Source organism: Malaya genurostris, unplaced genomic scaffold (assembly GCF_030247185.1).
Source record: "Malaya genurostris strain Urasoe2022 unplaced genomic scaffold, Malgen_1.1 HiC_scaffold_52, whole genome shotgun sequence".
In the NCBI taxonomy this organism is placed as follows: domain Eukaryota; kingdom Metazoa; phylum Arthropoda; class Insecta; order Diptera; family Culicidae; genus Malaya; species Malaya genurostris.
The window spans coordinates 7,580-17,883 of record NW_026682684.1 but is presented as its reverse complement, the minus strand read 5'-3'; the positions used below and the strand labels follow the sequence as shown (position 1 = coordinate 17,883).

General features: G+C 38.4%; 3 protein-coding genes across 5 annotated transcripts; 2 read left to right on the top strand and 1 right to left on the bottom strand.

Moving 5' to 3' along the window:
• The first annotated feature begins 381 nt into the window (after positions 1 to 381).
• LOC131440043 (uncharacterized) lies at positions 382 to 2,459 on the top strand. Of its 3 annotated transcripts, none has more exons than XM_058611131.1 (5): positions 382 to 448; positions 718 to 1,602; positions 1,664 to 1,930; positions 1,986 to 2,138; positions 2,194 to 2,459. In XM_058611131.1, the coding sequence occupies exons 1-5, from the start codon at positions 446 to 448 to the stop codon at positions 2,365 to 2,367; spliced, it is 1,482 nt and encodes a 493-aa protein (XP_058467114.1). In that variant the 5' UTR covers positions 382 to 445; the 3' UTR covers positions 2,368 to 2,459. The 3 variants fall into 3 exon arrangements, with proteins under 3 accessions (XP_058467114.1, XP_058467113.1, XP_058467115.1); XM_058611130.1 differs by lacking the exon at positions 382 to 448 and adding an exon at positions 586 to 658; XM_058611132.1 differs by lacking the exon at positions 382 to 448 and adding an exon at positions 586 to 658 and having other exon boundaries at positions 1,986 to 2,134; positions 2,194 to 2,347.
• Positions 2,460 to 2,569: 110 nt separating this feature from the next.
• Positions 2,570 to 3,896, bottom strand: LOC131440045 (protein lin-37 homolog). The gene is made up of 2 exons (XM_058611133.1): positions 3,745 to 3,896; positions 2,570 to 3,685 (listed from the first exon to the last, which is right to left on the bottom strand). Exons 1-2 carry the CDS (start codon positions 3,782 to 3,784, stop codon positions 3,057 to 3,059), a joined length of 669 nt encoding a protein of 222 aa, XP_058467116.1. The 5' UTR covers positions 3,785 to 3,896; the 3' UTR covers positions 2,570 to 3,056.
• A 3,698-nt stretch (positions 3,897 to 7,594) lies between these two features.
• LOC131440042 (phenylalanine--tRNA ligase beta subunit) lies at positions 7,595 to 9,777 on the top strand. Its single transcript, XM_058611129.1, has 3 exons — positions 7,595 to 7,815; positions 7,885 to 8,098; positions 8,160 to 9,777. The coding sequence occupies exons 1-3, from the start codon at positions 7,758 to 7,760 to the stop codon at positions 9,658 to 9,660; spliced, it is 1,773 nt and encodes a 590-aa protein (XP_058467112.1). The 5' UTR covers positions 7,595 to 7,757; the 3' UTR covers positions 9,661 to 9,777.
• The last annotated feature ends 527 nt before the right edge of the window (positions 9,778 to 10,304 follow it).

Here is a 10,304-nt window from a genome sequence, read left to right as displayed (position 1 = left end):
TGTAATAAATATATTAAATGTTTATATCCTCTTATAAACAGAAATTCTAAGCTCTGTCTAAAAAACAAATTGTTAATTTATAAACAAATTTTCAGACCAGCCATGCTTTATGCGGTACCAATTTGGTCAAGCTGTTGTTCCACCAGGAAGAAAACGCTTCAAAGGATTCAGAATAAAATTCTGAAAATGATTCTGAAGCGTCCTCCCTGGTTTAGTACAAATGAGTTACACAGACTCACAAATATAGAACCATTAGATGTAATGTCACATAATATTATAAGCAAATTCCGACAAAAATCGATGCAATCTTCAATTGAATCGATTCGCTCTCTGTATTAGTTAGTAAGTTAGTATATAAGTTCCTTTTCCCCATTACACAATACAAGTAGGTTTAGAATTTTCCCTACACAAAAATCTCAGAATTGCGGAAGCAAATGATGTCTTCATGGTAATAACCAAATCATATATATATAACAGGGCTGAAAAGTCACCACTTGTGGCTGAACACCCAATTTAAATCTTAATAATTTAATTTTAACTCATATTCCAATAAATAGTTATTTTAAAAAAAAAAAAAAAAAAAAAAAAAAAGGTTAAAAACAATCCAAACAAATGAAAACAAATCATGACGACGTCTACCGAAGATTTACCGGAAGAAGTACCATTCCGAAATCAGCTGTTTTGTATGTATCTAAATCATATGTAACTCTTACGCAGATGCTGGTAAAAATCTTCGCCCATCTCGAGCTGGAAGATCGCAAAACCGCAGCAGCTGTTTGTCATCGGTGGTCCAGGTTGGCTCTTCGTTGGACAGAACTGCAACTGGTGGTCGACTTTCGTCGACCTGGTGAAGAGGATACGATTCATCGCATTCTACTATGCAGTTCGAGGCCGTACAGACATCTGGTTCTTTATTTCGGCTACGATTATGCCAAATGTAACCTGTTGTTGCAAATTTTGGAGAAATTTTCTTCAACAATGGATACACTGAAACTTTTGCCGAACAATTTTGTACCGGTAGAAATTGAGTTTCTTGCGAATATGTTGAAATTCTGTTCAAATCTGAAGCGTCTTCACGTTGATGCCTGCACATTTCAGCATCACACTGATGCTGAAATAAATTTTCCCCCGCTTAACAATTTGTGTGATTTGTACTTAGAGAACAATCTGTTGGATCTGCCGGAAATCGACTTTCGAGAGGTGACACCGAACATCACCGGCTTACACCTACAAATCAGCTATTATTCCAAGCGGCCGCAACAATTTCTGCAGCATTTTTGTGCTCGTTTGAAAGAGTTGGAGGTTTGGTTTCTCACCGAGGACCATTTCGCCAGTGTTTGCGGAATGAATTTTCCGCTGTTGGAGAAGGTAAATTTTTACTCGGTCGATTCCAGTTTCGATGACAGTCGTTCGCTCGATTCGTTGGCGGGGTTCTTCCAGCGATGTGCCAAACTGAAAAACGTAACCCTGCGATGTAACGCCAATGAGCATGTGCTGGGAAGAATAGCACCGTTTTGTAGTAATCTGCAGTGTTTATGTATCAGCATAGAGGAGCTGTCCGAAGAATGTTTCCGATATCTTAGCGAGCTGCGATGTTTGAAGGTTTTCAAAATGAAAAGTTGATTTGTATCCGTAGCTGCTAAATGTGTTTTTTATGTTCTAGCGTCTTCGAATTGAGGATGCGATAATTCATGCTCCCGATCCGGGGCATTGCAGTCCTTTCAAGAAGCTTCAAATGCTTTCCCTATATTCGGTACATATCAGGGATCCGAAAAAATTTAACACTTTCGCATCCTCATTGTGTCCAGCCCTTGCTATACTCGAGCTTTTGCATCTTTGCTGTGGTATGAATGAGGCGACAATGTTTAAATTTTACAGTGCTATCTGCTCGAATCTGCTCTATCTTCAGCGATTGGTTTTACACGAATCGGTAAGATCGAAACTATGAGTATATGAGTGTTTTTTTATGCTTTTCGTCATTTTAGGAAAAACTCCTAGATTTGGATCTGTTCTTTTACTTTGCCTCCCTCTCACAGTTAAGAGAGTTAAGGCTGCAATTTCGAGGTCTAACCAATTACATCTGTACATACGAATCGAACCTAGTTTTTATACGGAGTTTATCAATAGACGTTCCGTCGGTAGGTAAATAGATTTTGATCTGACTGCGTTTTAACTTACTTTAACTCTCAACAGATTAATGATACCTGCCTGTTGAAGCTACTGGAGCTTTTACCTACGGTGAACCGGCTTCACCTGTCCAGCGTGAACGACTGCTCGGCAGAAGGAATTCGACAGGCAAGAGAACGACTACCGCTGTGTGATATTAGTGTTAAGCAAAGAGTCCGCATCGAAGAGCGCTTGTCCTAATGTGCCTTGTTTTCAGTTAGGTTAGCCTTGTTTATAACTTTAGTAAAAGAGATCAGTATATTTTAGATTTGATCATTTATTTGTTTGAAAAACATACTACCTCAATCACTTGATAAAATAATTATTTGAGAAATTCATCTTATTCTGCTCAAGATGATCGGCTTTTCCATGGAGCTCTGAAAATGCACCAAGAACTGAAATTCGCCACTTCGGTGCCATATAAGACCACTTAGGCTTGGAAAGTGTTTCCCTCGTTAACAAACGTCGTCCGTTACATGGTCTCTTGCTTTGACGAGCCACTGCCGATACAAGTTTAATTGGGTTTACACGGACCAAATTGAAACCATCAACATTATTATCGCATTTCCAAGCGCAAGTTTAAGTTTGTGTTGGTAGGAATTAAATGTCTTTGACACCCTTTGCTGTAAACGTCTGAACGATTGAATTGGAATTTGCTAATGCTCTAGTTTGACTCTGTCCATTTCGCTCAAAATTGCTACAGTGATCTCAAATAGTGAAATCGAATGATTGCATTGCCAAAAATGCCTTTTGCTATGACTTATTACATCTATGAGTTTTTTAGGACAGACGGAATAGAATTTGTGTTTACAATTATATTTATTCATGCAATACAATATAAATTTGTCAGTTTTATAAAATCTTATTTTCCTAGATCTCACAAGCACACTTCACAACTGCGTTTTCAACAACGCATCCAACAACTCAAAGCTCGCCGTATATCGTTGGTCCATCTGCCGTCCGTGCTGCTGCCACTTTTGGCGAACTCGAGCCCAACGCTGTTTGTGTTCAGCCATAAGGATCGCTTTGGGAATCGGTTCAGCATGAAGATCGATATCCACTCGAGAAGAGGAATGCTCGAATGGCGATGGACATCGTCTTTTTGAATCTGTAGCCGGGCCCGGTGCTGGCATCGCTCGAATTTCCTTCAGCTCCTGGCTTCGGTATTGGTCAGCCATATCGGCATTACGCTCACGTTTGATTGGCGAAGATTGTCGAAGGAACCGATTTGGATTCAGTCGCGGCTGATTTTGCATCCAAGAACGGCATATCGGGTACAACGGCGTAGACTCATCAAACCGGGCTAGATCTACACTTCGGTCAAACAGTTTCATGATGTATGATTGATGTGGAATGGGAATTGATTCGGGTGCGGAACTTTTCAGTCGTTTTGAATATCGAATCTCATGCTGTCCTTCGGACTCATCTCCATCGTCGTCGTCTTCACTTTGGGTTACGATATCCTGCAGAGCTCCCTTGAGCCGACCTCGCGCCATAGCCACATTTTGCAGTGAGCGTCCTGTTTTTTATATGAAGCGTAATTTACAAAACGATTTGAAGTAAATCAGACAAACTTACGTTTTTCTGCTGAATCCAGCAGGTTTCGTCGTTTGGACATTCTGTCTAACAATTTATTTTAGCAACCAAAAACAAAAATAATGTTTACTTGGATGAATGAACAATATTCCACAGTATAAACAGTTTGTCGGAGTAAATGACACTTGCGTGTAGAGATGTCGTAATATCGATCGATTAATCGAATAATCGAGTAAAGGCACAGTTAATCGAATGAAATTTAATCGATTGAATTCTTTCAGATAATCGCAGTAATCGAATAATTTCCTACGATTATTGATCGATTAGTATTGCGAATTTCAGCTTAGCATAGAATGCGACGGAATCGTCGCAGAATTGCGAAATAATGAGCGTCAGAATCACAGATACCAAGTTGCAGATTTTATGTGAATTTGATGAATTTTCTTTTTTAGCAAACTATGCAGTTTTGCAGACTTTTTAGAGGTTTTCGAAGTTTTTTCAGACAGTAATCTTACCACCAGTGAAAATTACAATACAATAAAATGAAAGAAATGACTCCAGTTTCACTTATGTTCATTATAATCTTCTCAATTGTATTCCTCAAATTTGGTTTCGTTTCATTCTGTCAATGAGTTGAGAAGTTTCAATGTTATCAAAAACTGCACAAAATTCTGTTGATTTTGTCGTGAATACGACTTACTTTACTATGGGGTGCCTTTTCAATATTTACCCTCTGAGAGAGTGATAAGTTTTTGATCGTGAATATCTCTTGTTGTATCTAACGAATCAACATAATTTTTGCTACATGCCATCGGAAATATAATCACAATTTTATGATAAAATTTTCAGTTGTGTGGCATAATGTTTGGTATAGACGAGTATCAAAGAGGATAATTCATAAGGCGCGTTTGCCTTTCCCGTATTTTGAAAGCTCATAGCTCAGTGATCTATGGAAGGATTTATATAATCTAACTACCAATAGAATCGAAATTTTTCAACTTAAACGTGTATAGCAAAAGCATTGAAGTATTTCAATAGTACACTATTGAAAAACCTATCTCATTTGACCCATGTCAACACCAGCCAATCAGAACGCGTTCTGAGGAAGAGAACAAAATATCTGCTGCTGTACAACAAATCGTTCTAAAAAAAGGTTCCAAAAAGTTGTGAATATCGTAGTGAGTTCCTCAATTTGGTCCTTCTGAATGCTAGAAATGAATCCCTACAGCATATTGATAGTTTCTTTCAATAAATTATGCAAATCCGGAATGAAATAATCGACATTAAAATTCTGTATGCGGCTATTTTTATAGCCGTTAGGACCGCCCATTATTGAAAAAGCTACAAACGAAATAACAAAAAAGGGAATCTCTTAACAAAATTTGAATCAGTTTGGTTTCTATCGCCACTGCGAGCAGATGTATTTTTTGTCGTCTGCACAGCTAGTTTCGCTTTCGACAATAGCGATTACGTCACAGCTGCCAGTCATTAGCATTGGAAAAAAACAACGGTGGAGAGCATTACACAATATCAGCCGTTCTAATGGCTCTAAAAGTTTTCTAAAGAACTATTAGGATTTGTTTTTCGCAAATCGAAGGTAATTATCCTCAGTTTAGTGCAAATCAAGAACAATTTGGTTAGATTTGTGCACTTTTCGCTGTGTGAAATTCACAGTAATCGAGATCAAGTAAAGCCTTCTTTGTTTTTGCGAAAAATTTGAAAAAGGGGAATACTTGCATAATTCATACAATTGATATTCGGAAGTGTTAAGGAACATGTCAGTTGTTCTCGTATTCACGACATCCAGTTATGTCGCTGACATTACCCACCCGCCTTTTTTTTTATTCTAATAGATAATCTCTGGTTCATCAAAAATATTTACACTGCTTTTCTATCAAAAATATTGACATTTCTTTATTTATATTACTAATCGCACAATATTTTTAATAAAATTAAACCAAAATTGTTTTGAATCTTTTACCTATAAATCGTCTGCTTAAAAATTTTAAACCTGAGATAATTCAAGTTTCCTGAATTGACATTCTGAAAGCTTTAGTTCCATGCTCTCACATTCACCTTTTCGAAGGCTATGATTTGTCACATAAACCTTTGCGTTACTATGATTTCAACAGTATTTTACTATTCAAACGATGAGAATAGTAAATTAGGTTTGCTACATAGGATATCATTCGCAACAAACAAACAAATGTATATTGTTTCGCGTGATTTTTTGTTTTTCTTAGTTTGTTCTTGTTTGAAAGAGACATATTTTGATTAAAAGCTATTATACACATATTTACTAGTTTATATTACTAGTTTTTGAGTTTATATACCTCAAATTGATTTATTGATTTCTAGTAATCTTAGTGTGCGAGGACCAAGAGCTTAATTAAGTAATTTAAACTTCATTCAGAAAAAACAGTATAATGAAAACGATGAAACGGTTAGTTGCTCATCAAACATCAAATCAATAGATTCAAACTCGAATGTTATTACTTCATGGTGGCTCCAAACAAATTGTGATTATTACAAAAATATGTCGTGTTTGTTTTAAAGTCACTAAGCACCCTGCCACTTACTTGAAGATCTGTTATGTACTGGCTGAGTGTATATCATAACAGTAATCGAAGAAGAAAATTTTTTTTGGTTGTTAAAAATATGCTCTATTTTGAATAATTCGCCTGCATTTCTTCAAAGAAAATTTTGCCATGTGACTTAATGGTGTTTATAAAAACGAGACCAATATTTGATTCAAATTAGAATATCTATTCATTCTAATTACTAGACATTTGTTTAATTTTTGTGCGTGAAATAAGTAAGTTGTTTCGAAAACAATCTGTCACCACTTGAAACACAAATCGACTTAAACAAAATTGACAATCGAACGTAGAACTAATTTCACCTGACCCGCCATCTATGTTTCATTATTTGAACCTTTCTTAAGATTGATTTTTTCTTATATAATTTCAATTATTTTGTAGAATTCTAGAACTTGTTATAAGAACTGTTTATTTTAAAATGTAAGAAAATTTATTTTCTTTCGTTTCGTGTAATCATTTTTGTTTTTATAAGATGATATGTTGATCAATATCGAGATCCGGAATTAGTTCTTAGTAAAAAACTATTCCTCATCATAATATCGCATATTCGCTTAGGTTTGCGCATCTGTGCGGTCTTTCAAGTAATATTTTATAATGTACGCAACGAATAAAATCATTCCAAGTTATCAACATAACCTTTTCTCGCATGCTAAGATCAGATCTGAAAATATGCCTGGTTTAAAACAGAATCTTGGGTGCTGCTACAATAACATAGGTAGAAATTGATTTTTCTCACACTAAAATTAACTTTTCGCTTGAAAAAATGACGTTGTATGTAAGTTATAAAGGATTTTACAAGTGAAAATTCGGTTTTCCCTTGTATTTTGACAGCTAATATTGCAATCATTATCCTCGCACACGTACGCATCTAGCAGTGAAACACAACGTTAGATCGCCCATCAAATTTAGTCATGCTTAATCGCAAGCTAATCGATTAATCGAGTAATTCTGTACGATTAATCAAGCAAATCGATTAGTTTGAAAAGTTGTATTCGATTATTTACTAATCGAGTATTTCAAAAAACGCGACATCCCTACTTGCGTGAAAAGCCCTACCTCAGAATCGACCTACCTGAACTATTTAGCCAACTGCTTGCAGCGCCACATGCGGCAAGCATTGCAATTAAAGTGTGAACTCCCCTACCAGACGTTATCAATCTATTGAAACGTCTGGTAGGGGAGTTCACACTTTAATTGCAATGCTTGCCGCATGTGGCGCTGCAAGCAGTTGGCTAAATAGTTCAGGTAGGTCGATTCTGAGGTAGGGCTTTTCACGCAAGTCTGTTCTCGCTGTCAGTTGTCAATTCATTGCCGATGGCTGTTTATCTTTTTGCTCTATCATAATAGTGTAGCTGTTTTGCACAGAGCGTGGCAGTTTCCGGTACTATTGAAACATTTTATTGTACAATTAGCAGTGCTCTTTGTTTTTGCACCATCCTGTGAAGCTAAATCAACATGCCAACCGTCGGTGTTAAGCGTGATTTACTGTTCAAAGCTTTGGGCAGAACGTACAGTATGTGTTTACCGAGAAAGGTTAGAATAAAGTTTACGATTAAATTCAATCTTGTTAACATGATTTCAGCCGATGATGAATTCCAAAAGCTTTGCTTCGAGTACGGGCTGGAGCTGGATGAGGTGACAACCGAGAAGCAAATGATCACCAAAGAACAAGGCGAGGTGGACGCAGCAAAGGATGCCTCCGAGGATATTATCTACCGGATCGACATACCGGCAAATCGGTATGATTTACTCTGTCTGGAAGGATTAGTTCTAGGGTTGCAGGTTTTCCTGGGAAAGTGAGTTTATATATTTTTTTCACTTACTAGTTTCAGTGAAATCAAATAAGATTATTTTCAGGATGGAATTTCCACGGTTCCAAAAAGTAGCTCCTGTGGCAGGGCCAGCTCAGAAACTAATACTAACCGAGGCAACGAAACAAATTCGTCCCTTTGCAGTGGCTGCTGTTTTAAGGGATGTGACCTTTACGAAAGATTCTTATAACAGTTTCATTGATCTGCAGGATAAACTGCATCAGAACATTTGCCGAAAGCGTGCTTTGGTTGCAATCGGAACTCACGATTTGGATACCGTGCAGGGGCCATTCACATTCGACGCTAAGGCTCCGAAGGACATTAAATTTGTGCCTTTGAATCAAGAAAAGGCTATGACCGGAGAAGAATTGATGGAGTTTTATTCAACTCACGTCCAACTGAAAGCTTATCTGCCCATTATTCGTGATTCTCCGGTTTATCCTATTATTTACGATTCGAACGGAGTGGTTCTGTCACTGCCTCCAATCATCAACGGAGATCATTCGAAGATAAAAATCGAGACGAAGAATGTTTTCATCGAGTGTACGGCCACTGATTTGACCAAGGCTAAGATAGTGCTGGACACATTGGTTTGCATGTTCTCCACTCACTGTGCGAAACCTTTTACGGTGGAGTTCTGCGAGGTGGTCAGTCCTGCAGGGGAAACTGTCCAGTATCCGGAGTTGGCATTTAGGAAGCAATGCATATCTGCTAAGGCTGCTAATGCCTATATTGGTATAACGGAAAGTCCCGAATCAATGGCGAAAATGTTAAATCGTTTACTGCCAACGACGCAAAATGCTACGGACAAGGACCAACTGGAGGTTTTGGTTCCACCGACCCGCCATGACATGTTGCACGGGTGTGACATCTATGAGGACGTTGCAATCGCTTATGGTTACAATCGGATTCCGAAAACATTGCCCGGAACGGCGCAAATTTCCAGACAATATCCAATCAATAAGCTAACCGAACAACTACGAGAACAAATTGCTCAAGCCGGTTTCACCGAGGGTCTCACCTTCACACTGTGCTCGCGGGACGACATCGCGTCGAAATTGAATCGTAAAATCGAAGACATACCTGCGGTACACATTGCAAATCCCAAGACATTGGAGTTTCAAGTCGTTCGAACCACGTTGATTCCTGGTTTGCTGAAAACGTTGTCTGCCAATCGCAAAATGCCGCTTCCGCTAAAACTGTTCGAAGTTTCCGACGTGGTCCTGGCGGACGCAACCACCGAAGTCGGGGCGCGAAACGAACGGCGTGTTTGTGCCGTTAATTGTAACAAAACTGCCGGTTTCGAAGTGGTTCACGGTTTGCTGGATCGTGTCATGCACCTGCTGGAGGTCGCCTGGGATAAGGAAAGTGGCTACTACCTGAAGGCGGCCGATGATGCGGCATACTTCCCCGGCCGGTGCGCTTCTATACTGTACAAAGGTACAGAGATCGGGAAGATTGGCGTGCTGCATCCGACGGTACTGCATGCCTTCGAACTGACCACTCCCTGTTCGGTGCTCGAGTTCAATATGGAGTATTTCGTTTGAAAGGGGTCCGTTTGTTACTATTACTTTATACTTCAATTGCAATCGTTGAATAATGCCACTATTGATTCAAGCTAAAGAAACAGTTTTCGATAGAAACGATGACAGCCTTCTTTTTAGTTTAAACTGGTCATGCACTTTGAATAAGCCCAATCTGTGGTGGCAGTTTCCTTCGGGACGTCTGGAAAGACATTGCGCTTCGGCACAAAATGAAAAAGTGTTTCATAGGACTACGTCTTTCTTTACTATGTTCACCTGGGTGCATTTTCATAGTTTCACAGCATGAAAGAATTGGTTTCTTAATAACATTTTCCCTATTTGAGTATTTTATCTAATTATTTCGCTCAACGAATGGAAAAAGATGAAAGATTGTTGTTTACACTACGTTTATTACGTAAACATTGTTTAAATAGTAAAAAACAGGTCCAAACACGAAATATCAAGATAAACCGGATCTATAAATAGATCTAAATTGCCCGTTTGCTAGCTTCAGTCTATGATAATTAATGAACGGAGGTACGAGACGAGTGCGTAGGCCTCCATCTATGTTAAGACAATGGAACTACACCCGATAGTATTCAACTGGTTCTTCAGTCAGTGGCGAATATGAGGCTCCGTTCCTCAAGCCTAAATGCAGAAAAACAACT

Bases quoted from the DNA above. Each gene is read 5' to 3' on its own strand.
- LOC131440042 (XM_058611129.1), top strand. From the start codon at position 7,758: ATGCCAACCGTCGGTGTTAAGCGTGATTTACTGTTCAAAGCTTTGGGC. The intron at 7,816-7,884 runs GTATGTGTTTAC...ACATGATTTCAG, and splicing joins AGCTTTGGGCAGAACGTACA to CCGATGATGAATTCCAAAAG. The intron at 8,099-8,159 runs GTGAGTTTATAT...GATTATTTTCAG, and splicing joins TTGCAGGTTTTCCTGGGAAA to GATGGAATTTCCACGGTTCC.
- LOC131440045 (XM_058611133.1), bottom strand. From the start codon at position 3,784: ATGTCCAAACGACGAAACCTGCTGGATTCAGCAGAAAAAC. The intron at 3,686-3,744 runs GTAAGTTTGTCT...TATAAAAAACAG, and splicing joins GCTGGATTCAGCAGAAAAAC to GACGCTCACTGCAAAATGTG.
- LOC131440043 (XM_058611130.1), top strand. From the start codon at position 626: ATGACGACGTCTACCGAAGATTTACCGGAAGAA. The intron at 1,603-1,663 runs GTTTTCAAAATG...TTTATGTTCTAG, and splicing joins GCGAGCTGCGATGTTTGAAG to CGTCTTCGAATTGAGGATGC. The intron at 2,139-2,193 runs GTAGGTAAATAG...AACTCTCAACAG, and splicing joins TATCAATAGACGTTCCGTCG to ATTAATGATACCTGCCTGTT.